The sequence below is a fragment of the Thunnus thynnus genome, chromosome 15 (assembly GCF_963924715.1).
Source record: "Thunnus thynnus chromosome 15, fThuThy2.1, whole genome shotgun sequence".
Taxonomy (NCBI): domain Eukaryota; kingdom Metazoa; phylum Chordata; class Actinopteri; order Scombriformes; family Scombridae; genus Thunnus; species Thunnus thynnus.
Window position 1 is genome coordinate 28,166,159 of NC_089531.1, and position 22,911 is coordinate 28,189,069.

General features: G+C 39.4%; 1 protein-coding gene across 2 annotated transcripts in view; it reads left to right on the plus strand.

The window, feature by feature from the left end:
* septin7a (septin 7a) overlaps positions 1-22,911 on the plus strand; it is a 48,071-nt gene that overhangs the window by 6,470 nt on the left and 18,690 nt on the right. For both annotated transcript variants that reach the window (XM_067611629.1, XM_067611630.1), the window contains exons 2-3: positions 2,617-2,713; positions 10,852-10,958. In XM_067611629.1, the coding sequence (XP_067467730.1) occupies positions 2,617-2,713; positions 10,852-10,958 (204 nt within the window). The remainder of the gene's footprint in view (positions 1-2,616; positions 2,714-10,851; positions 10,959-22,911) is intronic.

Below are 22,911 nucleotides of genomic sequence, written 5' to 3' on the forward strand. Positions count from 1 at the left end.
TTAACTTTTGCATGAAATGCTCTGTGTAATATGTGTATCCCTTTCACATTAGAGATGAGGTTATGTTTGCAGCTGTTTGCACATTGTTTCAGGCTTAACGTATGACATGTCTGCTGTTCGTCAACTGTCTCCAACACAGGAAGTCGTGGGGAGAGAGCCTAGCGATGTAGGCCAGTAGTCTGTCAGAAATGTATTTGTGGTTACAGTGGGACTGGTGGGATGAGTGGAGGATGCATCATCTTAAGCGCTCCGATTAGATGGTGACAGCTCCTGTAAACACACGGGAAATAGTTACTCTACTGTAGGGCCAGACTTTGCTGACCCATAGTACTGCAGTAATGTGATGAACTAACTGTCTGTCTCATTGATGTCTACTAAGGTTTTCTTCAAATCAGTTGTCATCTACAGTATATTTTTAGAGTTTCCTCAGAAACTTCCTCAGTCACTCAGTACTAGCTTCTGGTACTTGACAGTTTTTATCACTTGGTGCTAAGGAAACGTTTTGGCTCGTACCAAAAGATCCGTGAGTTTTCAATACTCAGCCCTAATCTTTTGCGATCAATGTGGTTACAAACAACTGGTTAAGAATGTTGGCTTGTGACTCATTAAGTCCAACAAATGTCATGTCATATTCCTTATTACTGATTGCATATGTTAATAGAATATAAGTTAGGCTACATCACTATATTACATTCTCTGCTACAGACAGAGGACATTAAAGTCAGCCTTGCACATTCACCCCCACTGCTGCTAATGCACTCCAGAGCACTTTGTCACATCTTCTGTAAGCTAATACATACGTCTACAGAGACTGCCTCACTGAAGGAATGTGCAATACATATTTTATTATAATTTTGTTGCATTGCATACAATGACAAAGTGGACACGTCAACTAACTTCTATCCATGCAGAAAGGAACATCATTGTATGGCTGAGCCTCTCTATTGCTGCTATAGTATTTAAGAAAAGCTCTATATTGTTGCATGTTTCATGTCAACTGGCAAATAGAGACTTGTAGAAAAGACTGAACCTGATCTCCTGATTCATAGTACATCTGTGTTTTATGTCTGATGTTATTTGAAAAAGCACATTCCAGCATTTCCTGGAATTTCATATGAATGGTCATTTCACTAATTCCTTTCTCTGGGTCTCCTTTTCTTTTTGGTTTTGTTCCTGCTTCATGGACCTACCCGCTTTGATCGCTGACTTCTCGTGTCACTTTTTTGACATCATGACAACCACTGTCTGCTCTCCAAACCAGCTGTAAGTACTCTATTTATGTCTCTCATCAACCTGCAGGACCTCTGGGTCACATGGACTGTAGTAAAACTGTAAAATTTACGGTTCAACAAATACTCATGGATGTAATAATTGTTTTGGCATCTTTTAGAATTGAGTTACTTGAATAGAGACACAGCTGCAGCCTTAATCCTTGTCCATTAATGTAAATTGTGCAATGTACCCTTTAAAATCTGGAAAGGTCTTAAAAGAATTTAAGTCCTTAAAATTATTCAGAGCTGTTAAAAAAATGTTATGACTGTATTTATTCACTGGGTAACGGGTGTGTAATCAGATGATGTTTTGGTTGATTCAAGGTACAAGGAATCATGGTTTGATACACTCACCATACTTTGACCAAAGTTTGAAAAATTAAGACTATATTATTATTATTATCCTTTTTTTGCCATATTAGCTGTGTGGAGCAATGTTGATTTGTTGGTTCTACCACTTCGGTCAACAACGATGAATGAATTACCATGGAATTTTGTTGAAATGGTTTCAAATTGATTGAAAATGTGTGGTTATTCCTAGAAGTTTGACTCATTAATGTACAGAGACAGGATGAGAAAGCAGGGGGTCCTGATAAATTTGGAAATCAATCAGTCTGAGTTGTGACAAATCACTGCAAACATCAGGGCACTCCTTCTTTGACGTGGGTGTGGTGGTTCTTCAGTACGGCCAAAAGAAACAGACTGAAGAACCATCCCAGAGCTGAAATTGCTGTCCATGCTTTGGACTAATGCTAACATCAGCATGCTAACATATTCTTCATCTTACTAAATGTTGTTAATATTGCTAACTTGCAGTAGACACAAAGCACAGCTGAGGTTCAGTTTTGCAAATATTTGATCATAAACCAAAGTATTGGACAAATTTTGGATTTTCAATTGATGACCAGAAGTTTACCTACTATTTTTTTCCTGCAGCTTTCAACTGCACTTCACAGTTTTCTTAGAGTGTGGAGTTTGCTCAGTTGCTCTATGCTCAGAGGAAAACCAGAAGACTGTGAGATGCAGTTGAAAGCTCTGGAAAAAGCTAGTATGTGGACTTTGGGTTAAGTTTTATATTTTCTGTATTTCAAAATTTTATGCTACAGTATTTGCTACATATATTTGCACTGCACACTAAACTTAACTATGCTCAACCATTTAATCTGCTCTTAATGCAGGCACAGTGTGTTTATTTATGTATGTATTTATTTATTCATTCTGAAATGTTCTGTCTGAAATGCTAGCTAGCAAGCTTTACATACTGCAACAAATCTGTGCTCATTCTCCAGTAACGTCTTGTCACAGGAAAGTATCAGCTATGTTTATTTTCAATCCACAGCAACAGAAGAATCTGGAGGGCTATGTGGGCTTTGCAAATCTTCCCAACCAAGTTTACAGAAAATCTGTGAAGAGAGGCTTTGAGTTCACACTCATGGTTGTGGGTGAGTACTTCTCTTTTAGCACCTTTTGTACATCCCTGTTTCTCTGCAGTCTTTGACCCAATCAGGCATTCATGTGTGGATAACAAACACTGAGAGGGTTACAGTTTCTCAGTCTGTTTGCCAGTTCAAGTGTGAAGGTCTTAAAAGATGCTGATACATCTATATACAGTGAGTATATCTTTGTTAAAACGTGTTGCTCCTACTGTACATGTTCATGTGTCGAGCAGTATTGAGTTTCACAGAAACGGCATGGCGGAAAGCGCTAGCAGCTGGCTGCTGAAACACATTAGAGATGGTTTAAGCTGAGCAGGATAAGTTGCACGTAAAACAAGACTCCGGGAAACCATGCTTAAGACAAATGTTTGACATTCAGCAGCACAGGCAGCCCTCTACTACTGCATGTGTATGTACACTCTTGTGTGTGTGGCTTGTGTCTTCTGGATTGTGTGGTGGGAGGAGGTTTCCTGTCATTCCATTCATGCAGCCAAAGTCAAAGCCTGAGCAGCTGATTTGGGGAGAGGCACGACCGTAGAAGAACCCTTCCTTTCTCTGCTGTCTAGAGGTACCTGAACAGGAAGCCGCCCTGAATGCCTGCGTGATGTCACATCCTGTCTCCTGGGTTCATGACTTTCAGTGCCTACCTGCCTCCAGGGCTACAGAGCCAGTCTCCATGGCAATCAGTGTACCCTCCTTCCTTCTGGCTTGGTTCATGTAGTCACGCCCTGGAGTTTCCCCCTGCTGTGTGCTCAAAGGAAAGAGACTGTTATGTGGTAATTTTGTGTGCAGCATGTAATTTGAATAGCTGGCTAATTGGCAAAATGAAGCGCTTGTCAGACTGGAGTAGATGAAGCGTCAGATACTGTGCGCTTTTCCTGAATTTTTAAGGGTTTGATGGGAGGGTTACAAAACACATTTACCCACTAGGGACCCACTGGTTATGGAATTTATGGGATGGAATTTATAGACACATATTTTAGAGAGAGACATGAAGTCAGGGAATTTATGTTACAGGTTTCTTGTTTTTACTGCATTTTCTTTATTTCCCATATTGCTTCATATGGTGAGGGTAATGGAAAGGAAATTTTTACATAAATACTGCTTACACCCTCAGGTAAGTATGAACACACCTGGAAAGAATATTGTTTTTATGTATGTATTTTATAATGGACAAGTGTACAACTAGGACGCACCCAATGCCTTCCTATCATTGAGCTTTTTAGAGAATTACATCTGCATCGAAGCACATAGAACATGAACTAAAGTCTGTAAATGGAATCTGTAGAAGGGTGCACAAACCATACACAGATACACATGTACAAAGACAAAAATAATAACTAGTATAATGCATTATACAAGTATAATGGGGTCCAACCACCTGACACAATTCGCAGTCTAATACTCACTGACCTGAAGCTATCAGACAGCCAAGAGCATGGCTGAATAAGGGTAAACACAGGTGGCTTAACACGTGCGTTTCTGTGCTTGGGCACGCTCAGCAGATCATTTCCTTTTCAAATAGTTACAAAATTCATGTGGAAGTCAACCATTGTTAAAGAGGTTGGCAAGTTACTAGATTCCAAATGAATGGTAATGTATTCCCTTTCTGCTAATAGAAGACTGTCCTCCCCAGAAAAATGACAATGTCGTTTGTGCACCAAAATAGCAAATGTTTATATTCAAGTGACAAAGCTATCTCCAGCCATAGTAATGATGACTTGTCCATCAGGAGCAAAGGAAGAAGCAGTGTGACAGTGTTATAGAGCCACAGAACCTACAGTGGGAGGAATTTGGCATCAAACTGTTAGTTTCTGTTTCCTCCCAACAGTCAATGCTAGTTTCATTTAACCATCACCGCGGTCATTCCTAACTTTGACTATTTTGTTAAGGGTTAGGGTTAGGGTTACAGAAAATCTGTGAAGACCCTAACGCCTAACGCCTAACGCTAACCATAACCCTAACCATAACCCTAACTCTAACAAAGTAGTCATTTTAACCCAAACCATGATCTCTCCCTAGCCCTAACCAAGTTCTTTTCATGTTCTCTAAACCTACCAAACCTTTACCGTAGCTTTGTCATAACATAAAACCGTTTTATTTTTGAAACCGTGATTTGCAGTGGTTTCAGAAAGCACAGATAAACAATGTTGTTCTGTCTATAGAGCCGTCAGGTCAGGAATCACTTTCATGTATTGTTCTGGAGGGCATGGACAAAGTGTATTTCATCATTTTAATTCGGAGGACTTGTTGACCAATAGTGCTATAAGTATATATTTTATCATGAGAATTCCATTTGTCTTGTTTTGTAGTACCTAATTAACAAAGTCAAAGATTTAGAGATTCATCATGATGAGTACACAGGGATCAAATATTTAAACAAACACACACAGATTTCCAAAATGATTTTAGGAGGTCCCTTGACACAACTGAAAATGACATTTCACTATTTATCTTATGTATTTTCTCTGGGGTATAATATATCCAGTGTAGCATCTTTAAAAAGAAGTAACATTTATGAACTTTGTCTTCTTCTTCTCTCCTCTACTTGGCAATCGTGTTGCCATTTAAGCCTAGTTTTGCTTGTTTCCTGTACATTTTTGTATTCTTTTTATGTTCTCCATTGTTAAGAATAGAGTTGAGTTTAGAATAGGATGCTTGTTTAAGAGACTTTAAGAGTTAATCAGGTGTCTTATTTGAAAACATTGAAATAACTGTCTGTTTCAGTTGCATAAATGTTAAAAGAATACATTTTTATAATGCATGAAGGAATCAAATGAGGGGAAAACACTGGTTTTAACTAGGTATTTTTTAAGTTTAAGGGTTAAAGTACACAGTGTTGGTGTGGATGTAGTTGGGGGATGGCTATTGTTAGCGGGCAAGTGAAAGTGGGCCAGAGCCATTTGTTGTGGTCAAAGTCAATATTTGGCAGTGAATTACACATTGGCAGGAACTGACCTTGATGTTGGCCAGTGCAGCCGTAGCTCATTGTGCTTGGTCCTGGTTGACAGAGAGTTGAGTGAGCTCTGTTGTATCCTTTCTGGAAAGCAGGCCCTCGAATTAAACAAGAGGGGCTTTTAGGAGAAGGAGACAAAATCTGATACAGACAGACAGATGGAAATTGATGGCTTCGCCGACAGATATATACGTAACACTTTTGTCATGCTCTAGACTTGTTAAAACTTTTACTGTCTCCTGCTCCTTTTTTGAAGGGAAAGCCCCATTCATAAACACAGTGGTGGAAAGAAGATGACTGCTTTCAGCTGCCTGATAATGTTGAACATACAAAATTTCCCCTTTTACAAAAAAAAACAGGCTGCTTTTCATTTCACCTGCACGTTATTAGCACAGTGTTTTGAAAGCCCTGTCAAATGAATTAACCTACCGCGGCCTCCCTCTTACAAGCCAAACTTTTCCTGCTTCCCCTCCACCAGCCTCTTGCATGCAGTGGGAAGTGTCTTTGAATAAACCCCCATGGTTTACACAGCTGCTGGAAATTTCCTTTAAAGGAAGTGTGCTGGCTGCTGAGCGAGCCGAGCAGCGAGCCGGTGGGCCTCGGCTTGGCGGGTCGGCTCAGTGAGAGTGGCCCCTCTGGTGCTGCAGTTGGGATGCTCAGCTGTAAAGACACTGAATGGCTTCATTATTTATTCCTGACGTGGCGTATTTTAACGAAACTCGAGGAGCCTTCACCCGTACAACCCATTAGTCAAATACGCCTATAAACAAATGAATATATTTTTCTATATATTGAATATTATGTATTTATTGAACATATAGCACATAAGGCAGCATTACTTTATACTTATGTGCTGAGTAATGCAAAAGACCTGTACAGCAGTTAAATGAGTCCTTGACAGGTACCTGGCAATACCACACAGCTCCATCAGCAAATTAACTTTAGCTGCAGTTGCTGACTTTTTAAATACTCCTCTGTGTCCTTTTGCTATTTCTAGAAAATTAGCATTTCATACTGCAATAAAAAAGTGTCAGCTCTTAAAACATTATTGAAATTTCGATGAGTTGAATCATCCGTTAAAAGGAAATTTTTCAACTTCTCGCTCAATACTGGACTACTTTCAAAAATTGTTGACCCTATTAGTCACTTAGACACAAAAAGATGGGAAAATAGGGTCCAGGTTGAAAGATACCCAAGTTTCCTTTTAAGGGGCCCCCGAATCGAACCTGTTGTTATCAGTTGAAGCATCTTTTTTTCAGTTTTTCATTGTACACATAACCTACGATACCAGCAAAGCAGAGTACAAATAGTAAATAGCAAATGGATTGAACTTATAAAAAGCTTTTTCTACTTTAGTAGACGATTTCTCCATTCTCACACCAGTGGCAGCAGACTTGCCGTGCTTGTGGTTTAGTGTCCTGCATGATCTGTGGACAGGAAGAGTCAGGGATCAAACAGAAAAGCTCAGAAAGATCCTGTCATTAATGGACCACCCGCTCTATCTCCAGAACCACAACCGCCACAAAGTTTTACAAGGCTGGTCATGACTCAAAATGACCTAACTGCAAACTTAACTATAAGAAACAGTGAAGAAGGATGAAAGAAAAGCAGGGCATAGCTATGCCATCCATGCATGCCTCTCCAATACACTCAAGTTTGGTGTTGAATGCTAGTGAGTGGCTGTTCTGCAGGTGGACTTCATGTGTCTCCTCCCTCCCTTTAAAATCAAAGCTTAGGCCCAAACTGGCCAATCAGATCAGACTTTGACATTTCTGATTCAGGTCATAATAAAAATACAGTGAGTTTGGACAGTTAAAGAATTACAGTATGCACCATTACTTGTCTGTCTATGAGTGAAGGTGGCAGTTAGCAGTAAGTCTATAAGGCTTTTAGTTTGTAGCACAGCACATTTTTTAAGGTGAGAGAATTATGATTTGACTTCACTGCCCTGTAAACATATTTCCTCAATCAGCTCTTTATTAAGAGTGACAGGAATCTACACGAACACAGAAGTTTCTCTCAAAGTTAGAATCATTTTCACTAATTCACATATGAGAGATTTGTCTGTGTTGTTGTTTTCTGTGCTTTCCTCACTGAAATGAATGGTGAGGCTCGGAAGGAAGAAAGGGATGTTGGGTAATATCTATGCACCAATCAGAGTTCAGCAATATTTGAATCAAAATGTGACGTCAGTTGCGGTGTACTTTGCCGCTGTTAGTCAAATCTGATCAAACCACACCCACGCAGTCCTGATGAAGCAGATGAGCTGAGTTTCCATTTTAAGCATCGATTGTTGCTGATTTTTGGTGTTAATATTTAATGTTATGTGAAAAAAACTCAGATTTGAATCAAAGTTTCAGGGTTTTAAATGTGATTTGCACTTGTAAAGCACATAGATTATCTTAAATTTGTATCTCCTGGCCACAGTCAATTCAGTTTTCACTTCATTCATGTCTGTATAATCCACAGTTCCTTATCTTACACACTACAAACTGTTACTTCCTTTGCCTCCACTCTACATGAAGAAGAAGAAGAAGTCATCAGTGGCCACAGTTTGAGAAATATATAAAACGGAGAGAATACAGTTGATACATATCTTTGGAACTCTGCTCACTTTGTTTGCTTCGATGAAACCACTGGCTGCTATTTGCTTTTTTTTTTATGACATTTTGCATTTCACTCACTCAGACCGCTGAATATTGGGAAGCAGTTGTGGATAAAGGGTCAAACCTCATATGCTGGGTTAGCCTCACTCACAGAGCAGCAGGGGTGGTGAATTTTTGTCACTCAGTCAAGGCCAATTACCATCTGAGCAGATCTCCTCAGCTAACTTCAGCTGTATATGACTCTGTCATGTGGCAGATTCAGGATCCGCCTCCCTTCATAACAAGCAACCACAGCTACGACCAGTCACGATCAGCACCCTCTCTTGTGTTTTCCCGACCCACCACTACCACCATCACCGTAACCCTCGGTTTGATGGGTTTGGTTCTCGTGTAACCAGAGCCTCCTCATCTTCCCTTTCCTCACACTGGGCATAGACTTGGACCTGGATCAGCATCTCACTTTGTCTCTTTGGTCCGCCTGTTCCTGTCAGCTCTTAGCTTCCCTTATTCAAGCTGACATTTTTATCACATGTATTTCACCCACAGTTTGCACAAAACCACAGCCTCCCCGCTAGTACCCATCAGCGTCCAGTCAATAAGAGTTCTCCATTCCCTCTCAGCCTTGAAGAAATGTTTACAGCGGTCTTGCATGTTTCATCACAGACCAGCTATAATTGCCGAAGCATTTCTGTTGAGATTGCAAGATAAATGTGGCTCTGCCCTCGTAGGAAAATATTTATGACTTTGAGAGTGTGCTGAGTGAAGGATCCTTTTGTTCAATGTTTTCTTCATCTCGCCGTCCTCCTCCCTATTCATGGGGGCGTTGAGTGGCTGAGCTGTTGGCAGCGCTGGCCGATGTTGGCCAGGGCCACTTGTAAAGGTCAGGAGCAGCTCTTTGGCTGCAGTGCCAGGCTGGCGTATGACCGCCTCTTCTCTCACACTGAGGCTTTTGTTCAGCAGCTCCTTGTTGCCCTCTACTCACCCCAATCTTAACAGGCACACTATGGTAGGTATTGGATTACCACAGTCAGTCCCTCCGGGTTCCTACAAGTTTTGTTGTGATTATTGCAGCTCCACAAGCACGAAAATTTTTGCCAAGCGCTACTTCTTGGAGTCAAAGTTGATATCTTCAAATTGCTTGTTGTGTATAACTAACAGTCCAAAACCCTAAATACTGAATTCACAATTATATAAGACAGAACAAAAAGCAGTGCATAATTACATTTGAGAAGCTGGAACCAGCAAATGAATGGCATTTTGCTTGATAAGTGATGAGAGTGATTATCAAAATTTAAACATTTTTGCTGATTGGTTATTCAAGGTTTAGCTCTACCAAAAATATAAGAGCAAGAGTGTGGATGGATTGTCTGCTCTCATGCCAGCTGCTAACGTTAGCTTGTCTAACTCTATCATAGTACCTATAATGGCTACTTAACGCTAGATCTTTAACGCTAGCATTATCGCCAAAGCCAGTCGGTGTATAATTAGTTAACTATGTTATTATGTGGGGGTACAAGTAGAGCTGCAACAATGAATTGATTAGTTGCCAACTATTACATTAATCTTCAACTAATTTGATAATTGATAAATCATTTTAAGTCATTTTTTAAGAATAAAATTCCCAAATTCTCTGATTCCAGCTTCTCAACTATGAATGTTTTGTGGTTTCTGTGACAGTAAACCAAATATTTGTTGGTTGTGAACTGTTGGCCAGGACAAAACAACAGGACGTAACCTTGGCCTTTGGGTATTTTTTGGGAAACATTTTCTGACATTTTATAGACCAAACAACTAATGGATTAATTGATAACTAAAATAATCGTTAGTTGCAGCCCTAGATACAAGTGACATTGGAAGAAGCTAAGTTTAAGACTAACAAATCCACCGCATGGGGCCAGTGTCATACTGTATCTCAAACTATCAGATTCAAAGTCCAGATTAAAGTACATGAGTAGGTCTCTGCCATTTAATTGAAGTTTTAGAATGGACCTTTATGAGAAGATTAGTCCACCATTAAACGTTTGTTTTCAAACTCATTATTCTAGAATAATAGTGAATCAGGGTGTTAGTTCTCTGATTGCTTCTTGTGATCATTTGATTACTTTTGAGTACAATGAAATGGTATCTGTGCATTTGATTTCTGTTTTTCCTCTTTTGTTAAGAGTGAGAATTCATGATGACTGTGGTTGTTTAAATCTTCCTTACCCTCCCCTTCCTTCCCATGAATCTCTGATTAGATTCCTGAAATGCAGACAGGAAAAGAATTTGGGAGGACAGAACTTCTACTCTGTCTGCCTCTTCCTTCATCTCGTGTTAAAGCTTGCCTATTTAAAAAAAAAAAAAAAAAGGGGGTTAAAGGGAACCATTTCCTGTCCTGAAAAAAGGGTCTGAATCTGAAACATGTAAAGAATGTCAAACAGCAAAAGACTGCATTAGAAACGGGGCTGATAAACATCTGGAGATTGTGTCATGTTGTGCCTCAGTCTGGCATGAAAAAGAGGATTAGAAAACAAGTATAGCGTGAAATGCATCTCTCGAGTTCAATCCCACCCACTCACTCTGGCTCTGTCTTTGTCTTTCAGGGGAATCCGGGCTGGGAAAGTCGACGCTGATCAACTCCCTCTTTCTGACAGACTTGTACTCTCCTGAATACCCGGGTCCTTCGCACAGAATCAAAAAAACCGTACAGGTACATTTTCCTTTTTCTCCAGGAGAAGCCAGCAGCTTTCTTCTTCTTTTCAAGTGTAAACCCATTGTTTCACCCATTGATAAATTATTATTTTTGTATGCTCCCCTGTGGATTGACTCTCTTTGTTGGTATGACTCAGCTATTTATTTAAATATAATCCCATAAAGAGCCAAAGGTCTGTCTTTTAGGTTACCTTCACCCTAACACTGGCCAGTTAGAGTGTCAGGGCCTGAGGCTTCTATAACACAGGTGTGCCCTCACCTTTTTTCCCAGTGTCTGTCTGCATTACAGCCATCAACTGAATAGTTGCTGTGTGAGATCTTGTTTTGTGAGACTGCTCCTCTTAGCTGTTGCCACCCGTTTGTTTGTGTTAGACAGTGAAACCGGTCCATCTGCTTTAACATGTTTGCCAAAGGCAAAGATGTGTCATAATTTCATATTAGGCAATGTAATTAGATTGTTGTTCTACAGTTGTAACATTTCCTACATTAAGTTGCCTTTGAAACTGTTGCCTAATGGAAAATGTATGATGTAACACATCTTTTTATATTTGGCAATATAAAGTAAAGACTTACTGAGTATTTTACATGAAGTCAACCCCAGAACAGGACCTGGTATTCCAGTGATCTGCAACTTTGGATACAACTTAAAAAGAAAGACCCAAAACCTTCAAAGATTCCATTAAAATTGAAATCAAAGAGTTAATCCTTTCACAATGAATAGTTCATCCAGTGTAGCAACCATTCACAGCCCAGAAATATGGAGTATTTATCATTTTTGATTAAACAAAACAGCCCACATCCACTAGGCAAGGGACAGACAAACACATTGTCAAATATCTTGTGTGGTTTGAAGCTCAAGTTTATTTAGGGATGTCTGTAATTGTTTCTGATGCTGTTTGTCCTTTTGTTTGTCTGGCTGTGTGTGTTGTATGTCTTTGTCCTTTTGTTATTCTCTCTGCTGAGCTCAAGACTCTCTTGCAAAAGAGAGGATGAGATGACTACTGATTAAATGAAGGACAACCAAAGTGGTCAAAGTTAACAAACTAAATGAGTAAATAAGACTATGGAATGAATAATCTTGAAAAATACAGACAAATATATAACAAAACTTGAAATAGTGAAATAATACAATAAAGTTTTAAAACTCAACTTGATTTAGTAAATGCTATTTCATGGTAAATGGCTGCTTTTATATATTATATATATTTCATCTAACAGCTTATTTGATGCAAGGCTGTTTTTATGAACAGCAGAATATTCATAACTTTTCATCACAAAGTCTTTGCTTGAATCAAGATAAACAGGGCGGACACAGCTGTGTGATCTGCTGTTCACTCATTCAGACCAAAGCAATAGCCGATGGCATAGCTGGCTCTGTCCTTTGTTTGGTTCCACAGTTGTGAAATAACAAGACTCGACTCAAGACTCTACAGCCATGCCAGCAGCTGTTTGATGCTGTACTTTGGCACAGTGGGGCCTTAAACTAAACGCTAATGTCAGCATGCTAACATGCTCACAATGACATTGTTAAAATACTGATGTTTAGCAGGCATGTGAACCTCATGGTGGTTCAGAGAAAAAGTCAGGGGATCATCATAGTTATTCCATCCTCCTGGGAGCATGAATATTGGTACCATATTGCCTGGCAATCCATCCATTAGTAGTAGAGCCCGACCGATATATCGGTCAGCAGATATTAAGTTGTATAGGCAGCATTTTATATATATTTGATCCTTTTGCTTTATTCAAGTTTGATGTATTCATGTTTTCTGTTCTATGTGTTTCTTTTATTTATAGTTATTAAATTCCCAGTGAAGGTTACTGTTTCAGTGCACTGATCATGTTATACAATAAAGTTTATTGTTTAATTATTGTAAAATAGCATGCCTCCATTACATAACTTTGTCACAGGTGTTCTAGAACCACATTTGAGGGATCAAGGGATTGAGATATCAGAATTCTTTTGCTCCCTAATATCAGTATCGGCATCTGCCCCAGAAATCCAGATGCGCCGCTAACATAGCTAATAATGTCCTATTTGTTTATTCAGTTTTGATACAGAGACACCTTGCATTCGTGCACAGTACATTAGAGCAAATGAAAGCTTAATATCAGTGCTACTGATGTGTAAAACAAATTGTTCGACCAAAAATTAAGTCTTCTGAAACTTTCATTGTGCAATTATCTTTGCCAAAATTGGCTCAGTGTATACCATAAAATAATAATTGATCATTAATAGCTGAACTAAGATAAAAAATGCTGGACTCCCAGAACCACCTGACTGAGACTGGGTGTGTAGTGTGTTGGTGGCTGGACAAAGAAGAGCCAGAGCTGTAGCAAAGCTATGCTTGGCAGTGCTTACTTCCCCGGCCTCCACAGAAGCTATTTAATGTGGGCTGGAGTATGGATGAAATGCACAAGAGAAGACATGAAATGTGTGGAGAGTAAATAAAAGCAGATCGAGTGAAGATGAAACAGTATGATGATAAGATCTAGCATAAACAGACCTGGTGTGAGGAAGAAAGCCGCCTTATTGATTGACACTGCGGGTCTCTGGATGTGTGTGGGCTCCCTCAGCTACTGTGAGAATGAATGAGGCTGCGCTATGGTCACGCTGCTGTAGCTAGAAGATGAAAGGTTAAGATGAACTCGTTATTCATCGGTTGATATAGAACAATGCATTGTCATGTGTTGAAGGGGAAAGCTGGGTATGTGCATACAGTGGAAGCGAAGGAGTTGAAGTGCGTGCGTCTATAAAAGCATCTTAATCTGCGCTAGTCGAGACAGAGAGTTTATTCTAGCTCAGATGGCCAGTGGCTATGCTTGATTGGCTACGGACATCTCTGTAAACAATATATTTACCTCTTTCTGCTCTACTCGACTCCAGTCTAAGCACTCAGGAAAATATTGCTTAAACAAAAAGAAAAGAAAAACCAGCTTCTCTAACAGCTGCTTATACTCGTGATTGATTTAAAGTTATCATTCTTAAGATGGTTATGAAATCAATGCAAGTACATGCTGAATGTGATGTGGAAGTTGGTGCATGAAATAAGTAGCGCTGTTCCAGGTCATAACCTAGTCAAATCATAACACAGACATTATACACATGCTTGTGGAATCAGTGCAACTCACTGTCTTGTGATAGTGGTATGTCAGGATAAATGTCTATGTATCTGTTTAGGAATCATGTGAAAGATGTGACTCGACATGGTTTTAGTGTAAACAGGAAGTGCTGGGAAATAATGCAGCATGGCTTTTCATGGTGCAGATTCACCAAAATGTAGGGAAATATAAGATAAAATAAAATAAAGCCAGGCTAGAGTTACCTTGGCTAACTCCATGGCAGCATTATACTTCCTGTTTACATCGCCCAAAGTATGTTGGGAACCAGGCTGAGAAAATATATTATAAAATAAATATAAATGTCACATGAGAAAAAAATATAGAATTGATTAAGTCCTTCAAAATGAGTTTTTTTGTAGAATCAATGCATTATAGCATTTAAATTACTGTTACATTGTTCTTACTGTATATCCTTGGAACACTGATGGTCTCCTCTGTACATTCATATACTGATACAGTATTTGTGCTGTGTTCAAAACCTGTAGACATACAGGCTAAAAATTAAAATGAATTAAAGGAAGTGAAAAGAGGACATAAACAGCAGATGGTTCAATGTGACTCGATTAATCCTCTCAGCCCAGTGGTTGTTTGGGTGCACTATAAACAGATATACAACTTTGTCTTCTGTTGTTTTTTTTCTGACAATAATAGCTGCCCAAGGTGTGTTTGCCACATTCAACGGTCTATACATGCGTCATTTCAAATGGTGTTATTCACACGTTATTTAAACTTCATATTGAAACTCATAAAATGTACTGATTTGTACCATAGGTTGTGACACTGACAGATGTCTAATGTTGAAAAAAAGGTTATTATTGACCCCATGTAATGTGTAAACGTGTCGAAAATGTATCAGCCTGTTCCGATACAGAGATCCACTGTTAGTCCCAGAGCTACAGCTGCCTGAATTGAACAGATTAGACTAAAGCAACCAGCTCTCTGGCGCTGCTTTTCCTGTAAGTCAATGATAGAAGATGTTGTACTCCTCATTAAACTGTTTACTGCACAAAACCCCACACAAACAGACAACTTCCTGTGATGATGTACTGATAAAACCCAGGCACACGACTTAATATACAGAAAACCAAACCCCCCCTCCCGTTCCAAGACAAGAAGCTTCCTCTTAAACGAACAATATTTCATTTCTGCCACTAGGGGTCTCTCATTCAAAACAATCAAATAATAACAAAAAGTGGAGTTTGATGAAGTTGTGAAGTAGTGTGGGATCATGGGAGTTGTCTTCATTGTTGAACAACCACCATTGCGGTCATTGCAGTCAGCTCCTCACAGTTAGGATTCCTTCCGTGTTCATTGTTTTTACTGGGAGACAAATTATCCGCAGAGGTCCCCACCTCCAAAACAAACAGACCCGGCGATTAAAACCCAGCAAAAACACTGAATAAAGCAGTTTCACATTAAAAGTCACTGTTTCTCTGACGCTGTTCGGCAGATACAGGATGTCTGGCGGAGCTATGAGCTTAGCTGCTGCTAACGTTTGCTCAGCTTGTTTCTCTGATAGCTTAAGATCCAGACGTCCGATGACTAAAACCCCTCATCCGGTTAAAAGATATAGTTAAAAACGGCCAAGGTCTAAAAAGTGTATTTTTTTATTAATATATAATTATACCTAAATTTTACCAGCCATTCTTTTTTTTTAACCCCATTTTGTAATTGCACTTTTGTGTGTAACTAGCTCTGGGGAAAAAAACCAACTAATACACATTTTTCTCATAAAAAGTATTAACTCTCACACAAACACACTCATTGGAGCCGTTTTCTCTGGAGCTGACTTTCCTTGTACGATGTAGATCACTTCCTTGTGGCATAATAGCCACCAATTTACAACAATAAAGCTGTTGTTTGTAGAGATGCACCGATCGATAGGCCGGTTTTCAGCTGATCGGCAATGAGTAGTGACCGACTCTGATCAGTCTCATATATCCAAATTTTTTGCCGGCCAAATTTACACCAATGTGCCACACATAGCTACATGATGGTTCACGTCGTGCACACGGCGGCACAGATAGCAACGTCACAGGCACACACGTTAAAACTAAATGATATGAACTGCAGCAGAGACTCGCTGTCGACTGGTAATGTTACAGCAGGTCAGCCACCGTGGCTGGTAGGTTGACCCAATTCACCAGACACTTCACAAATTCACCGGCATTTGGCCGGTGGCTGCTAATTTCCATCCCTTGGTATGAACCAAAGCTTTCTTGTTATTTTAAATGGTAGCTCCAAGCTGAAAAGCATTCTTTCACTGACCTTTTATCTGTTTAAAAGCTTCAAGCTGCACTTTTAACCACACCTTGCATCTAAAGCAGTAATGGTGCTAATTATGTCACCCAGCATGTTTATCCAGGTCAGATGTCAGGCAGTGGATTGAACCATCGACCAGCAGGTTTTTTGCTGGCTGTTTCACCATTACTTTAAGCTGTGAAGGTCAGTTAACCACCTTTTGTCTTTTGTTTTTGACTTTAAAATGCCTAAATAATTACATAAATAAATAAATAAACTGACACTGGTGGAGTACATCAAAGCTTGGTGAAATTGTTGATGTAGCGAGAATACCAATAGGCCTACGAGTAGAGTTATGGTTTAAGTTGCTAATCAATATGTAGGTTCTCTTTTGCTCTACTTTGTTGCCAAGCAATCAATGTTGTCAAAGTTCATGCAAACTACCAGGGGTGGGTAGTGGGTATTCCACATCAATATCTCAGATGGTTATACTGCTCCAAAAGTGTCTGTAGCAGTAATCAACAGTCAAGTAAGATTTTAAATCAAACATTTTCCAGTTTTAGATGTTCTTGTATGAATGCTTGAGTTTAGACATTATTTAAAGCTGCATTATTGGATTTTTTAGCCACCTGGGGGCAGCAGAACAAGCTTTAAAGACATCTCTCATATTTTCATGTTATGAAGTTGTTCTGGCAAACCTGTTATTAAACCACACACATCCGTCCCGGATTTGTACATTTGTAATTGTACATTTACAATATAATACTGCCGAATGGCATGCTGGGTACAGCTCACTAGCTAGCCAGGTAGCTCTGTTATTGAGATTCCGGATAGTCAGATTGAGTTTCAGGCGAACGAGGCTTCGCGTGTAATGAGAGTTATCGGGGCAACCTCCATCAGCCTCCTACTGCTTTAGAAATAAACATGACTTTTACACAAATCGCTTCAAAAGTTTGTTTGTGAGTCTGAATGAAAGTAAACACAGGAACTAGCCGCCTGTAGCAGCGCTATGGCTAACTGCATAAGGAACTACATCCGAGGTAGTTTGCACGTCGGTTTGTTTACGTCTGAGGCTGTGGATAGCTCAGCATCCGTTCTAACTAGAGAAGTAGCAACTTAGTAGATGAAATAAAATGGTAAAATTGCAAAGATAAAATGACCAGATCCACACTGAGCAATATTCATGTACTACTGCTGGATGATAGAGACTTAAATACTATAATTCCTCACACAGTTACGTGTTGTAATCACATTTTTCTTACCATGTGGAGATGAACATTTGGTCCAGCTGGCCTTGTTCTTTTCATCCAGTTGATTCTGTGGAGGTGAAACAGTCTCCAGGATAAATGCCATAAATCCATTTGTAGTAGCTGCACAGCGGTGATTACTCACATCCGTGAACACACGAAACATTTTCTGAGTCTGGCAGCATCAGGTCACCCTGCAGAAAAAAGTTTTCCTCCTCTCTCTTCAGGAGAGCAGTGACTACAGGAACACTAACAGTTTCTCTGAGGTAATGTTACTATACATTGCCTTTCTGCCTCCATTCTTTGTTTTTCTTCTTTCAATTATTTTATGTCCTCTCCGCGTACTCCAATTAAATACGCTTGGCCATTCAAAGTGAAATGACTCATGATCTTACTCATAATAGTCCTTGAGATAATCCATTATCTCACTTAGTTTTTTTAGTTTCCTTACAGTCTAACTACGGTGAATGTCAGCCTCATATATGTAAACAAACAGGCGTATGTACATGAATATGTGGGTGGTTCGGTTACCCAGCAGACTTCCCTGGATATAGATCTCTATGCAGTTAGCCATAATGCTGTTACAGGCAGCTAGTTCCTGTGTTTACATGCATTCAGACTCAGAAACAAACTTTTGTAAACTCTGTGTACTCATCACAGTAGAATAAGCCACTATAAACCTATATAAAGGCCCAGTCGTGCCAAAAAACCCCAAAACAAACCCATGATATACCATGAAACCGCCTAAACAATACAAATTTTTTTGTCATACTGCCCAGCACTAGTAAACACTGAAGCTTTCATGAGCTGACTGTAGGTTGAATCATTGTCATGTTAAATTAAGCAATAGCAGACACTAAAGCTGCAGGTTTGACTGCGCCAAGAATGAAGTTGCAACCAGGAGCGATATTGTATGTGCGAGGCATGTGGTTTGTGCTTCAAGTTCTAAATCTTCAATGCTGTTTGCAGAGAAGCTACAGAGGATAAGGGTTTGACATTTTCCTCAAATAGAGCTCGCAGCTGCATAGTTTTACTTGAGCTTCCTTTTGAAGAGTGAAAGGTGATACTGTTGGTGTGAAGGAGCTCCAGCGACAGTGCTCTTCTCTCTCTCTCTCTCCTCTAGCAGGGAGTTGTAATGGTTCTGTTTGGGTTAGTGTACAGCAGATCAGCTACATGTTGAGGATCTTCCCTTCACCTGTTCCTTGTGATCCACTGCTTTGCTCTAAATCTCCTTTAATCCCTGGCAACACACTGAGGAGCTCTGTCTGCCCTCACCCCACTGCTGCTTCCAATTTGTTTACCTGCCTATTACACCTCCTCAGCTCTTATTAAAACTTTAAAGCAGATTTACACTTTGTGTGCTTTGGTTGGCGCCCAGACTGAATGTTTGAGGATTCCCCAAGGTTTCCAGTCCCAGTGTAGATGAAATATAGACTTGAAATTAATACAGTATGTATGTGTGTTTTGATTGTTGTTTATCCTCAAAAGGACCAAAAGATAAATATGGAGGAACAGAGAACTCTCCTTTTTCTCTCTCCAGGAACCACAAACTAATTACATTTCAAATAATTGTGGCCACTTTTTCTCCAACTCATGCCAAAGAAATGTGATGAAACCCGGTGGAATGCTGCGTCTAATGAAATCCAGTCCATTAGAAAGAAAAGATGACTGTGCGAGCTGACAGAATGGGTGTTAACTATCAGAAGTGATAGAGCAGAGCAGCCGTCTCTGTTGTTCCTAGTTAATAAGGGCCGGCCAGGCCGCTGAGCATACAAGGACAGGGGCTTGATGATTAGCCAGCAAATTGCCATGTGCGCTGGGCTCAGTCTTGTCCTGCCAATGCACAGACACGCCTCGCTTTTTATATCAGGCACTTGTTCCTGCTTCAGTGGAATTTTAGAGATTAAAATAACAAGATAGTCTGATGAAATATGTTTCATATAAAGGGCAGTGTCCCTCACATATTCAACAAAGGCTCTGTTGGACTGCGAGTCACTCCATTCACTTAGAGTAGTTTTAGCCTCACTAGTAGTAATGACAAGTTTTTTACTGGAATATTTTTGACCAACATGGTTGTACAATAGGGTGTAGGCGATATGATGATATACATAATGTGAGACAATAAACTGTCAGATTTTGCTGTTTACTTTAAACCATGATGTCTAGATCACTTAAATATATTTGGTCATATTAAGCCATCGTGGGCAGCATTGCAAATTGATATTTTGTATGATTCTTGCATCGTTGTTTTTGGCAATGATTTTGATAATCCATCCAAAGAATCCACTGGTTCTGACTTCTCAAATGCTGTTTTCTTTTAGTCCTCTATGATAGTAAATTGAATGTATTTGAGTTTTGTACTGTTGGTCAAACAAAACAAGCAACTTGGTGAAATGGTGGGAAACATTTTTTCAGTATTTTCCAGCATTTTATCAACAGCAGTTAATTAAATAATAAAGAAAGCCAGCAGATTCAGTGTTGAGTTGGAGGCCTGATGTGATTCATCAGTTATTTATTCACAGTATCAACCAAAAACTGACATTCCTGTTATTTTACCCATGAACTGTTTGTGACTTTTGAGCATGAAAGTTCATTCTTGATCTTAGAAATAGCAGTTTGATATAAATAATCTTTACTCAGTGTCCACTTACAAGCTTTGTCCAGAAGTTTAGTCGCATCTCACGGCCTTCACCGGCAGATGAAGTTCCTTGTCTCTCATTGATTTTCCTTTGCTGTATGACAGTATATATTGATACAGATATAATACATGTTATCCATAAAGCTTTTGCTTTCATGCAATTTTTAATTGAATGACACCTTCTTCAATTGATCTATAAATGATTGAAGTTAAGCCTGGATACAAATATTGGCCAACAGAACAATGATCATAGATTGTTTTATAGTGACTGAAGACAGTCACTCACAAATGATTTATTGTTTCAAGTATATAAATCACAAGCATATTTTCATACATATACAATATGTATTTGAAAAGTGATTTGGCTATTAGCTTTCAATTCAAGGAATTTGCCCTTTTCTCAGCCCTGAAATGATAGAGATATCACCATTTCCATGTGTGTCATGAATAAATGTTAAACAGAGTGATCACAGACTGTAAACGATGTGTTAGAATGATGCTGCAGTTTGTACTCAGATACTATGATGTTGTACTAAACAGGGCGATGGCACAAATGTAGAATAATCTTCTTCAAACAGAATGTAAGAGCGTTTGTGTCAGCTATCTGTGCAAATTCACTGTCAAAGTTAATGAAAGGTAAACCTGACCTACAGGCAACCTTGAGAAGCTCATTTTTGAGTTGCTCAGTCATTTGGACTCCAATCAAAGTGAAAACCTGTCAATCCATCAAACCTGTATTTTGAGTTGTGATGAAGAGGCTATCCTCATGTTTACTTTTGTATCACAGATGTTTAATTCCCACATATGGACCAACTTGTAGAGGGCTGATGACATAACTTCATCATATGTGGTTTGTTTTCCCACAATCCATTCACAGTATATCACATCGCTTGCAGTCCTGTGATCCAGTCAAACACTGGTACAGACTGTAGTACTGACGTCTCACGTTACCATCCTTGTGCAACATGGTGTAATCTAGTGTTGTTGTTCCTTTTCCCATGAGCTCACTGTCTGTGGGCAGCCCGTCTGGTTAATAGACATGTCTGTGGCTTGACTCATCCTTTTTATGGAGTAGAAGAAGAGAGACACCGCAGCATTCATCACAATACCGTCCACTCAGCAGTCCTACACATTTATCTTAAACATTGTACCATCTTTGACTGTGAAGTTCAACATGTTCTCATCTATTTCAGCCTGTCGAGATCCTCCCAGACATTTATAGCATCACAAGCATCTTTCTTTCACAGTGACATGGTTATAAAGGTATTTAAAATATTGCAGTCTCTTCTTAGCAGTATCATCTCTTACTGATCAGTCACACAGAGCCAGTTTACTCCAGCAGCTCTGCAGTAGCTTTCATTTTTACATTAGTTTGGGTATAAAATAAGGCATATTTAAGTCTTAGTGCCTTTTAAAAGTTTCTAAAAGTTAATTTACTCAGCTTGCCACACACTGTACGATAGTCATTACTTCTGGGCAGCCCAGCTCTGCAGGTCAGAGGTCAGTTTAAAGACAGCCAGACTACATGACAGACACCAGTAAGTGTGGGTGGGGGTCAAAGGGATTAAGGTCTGCTGTAAATGCTTTGCAGGGGATCCTGTGCTGCAGTTGTGTGTGTGTGTGTGTGTGTGTGTGTGTGTGTGTGTGTGTGTGTGTGTGCGTGCGTGCGTGCGTGTGTGTGTGTGTGTGTGTGTGTGTGTGTGAGTGTGTGTGAGAGAGCCAGTCAGTGATAACCAAGTGTCATCAGGATGTGTGCAAGAAGAAGAGGTCATCTTATCTGAGCTCGATACATCCTTTTTTTTTAGAGGAGACATTTTGACATGTCATATCAGGAAAAGCATTTTTGTAATTACATAAGGCTGCAACTAACGGTTATTTTCATTACTGATGTCAATTAAAGTGACATCCTCAAATGTCTTCTTTTGTCATGACAAACAATCCACAACCTAAAGATATTCAGTTTACTGTCACAGAAGACTTAAGAAACCAGAAAACACAAACGCATATTTGAAAAGCTGGAATCTGAGAATTTAGGCTTTTTTTCCCAAAAATTGATTTTATCAAATTTGAATCCAGTATCAAATCAAGTTATACACATATCCCTTATTGAATCTTATTATTATTGAATCTTAGATTTACCTTTTAACATCTGCAAGTAACAGATGTCTAATGCACCTCTTGTTGGCTGAGAAGCAGAAAACCATCAGTTTTTAGTGAAATGAAATGTTAATTATATGTATCTGGCACATTTAATGAACAGCTGGTGCCTACTGTACTTCACCAGCTACTCCAAATACTGAAGGATCAGATTCAGAAGTATGAAGTTGCTGATGTGATATGAATCAAAGCCTAACTTAGAAATTCTTAAAGTGACTGATAATTTCTCTAGAGAAGAAAAGAATATAGTATAGTAAAGTGTTAAAAGTATTTACGGATAAAATAAACAGGTATGAATGTCTGACAGATCAAGGTCTTTCATTACATGGATGGAAAACCATCCCACATCTCCCTACATTGGTGCCAAGACAACAGGCAAGAACTTCACTAGTGCAGCAACAAGGACATGATATCCCCGTCATCCCCCCAGACACCCTCAACCACTGCCTGTTGTGTTTGCTGGAGCACCTAACCAACTAAACCTGGTACAATCTCGCATTTAGTCTAGTTCTTGGAGCTTCATGGCCTTACCATGTCTGGTCGGA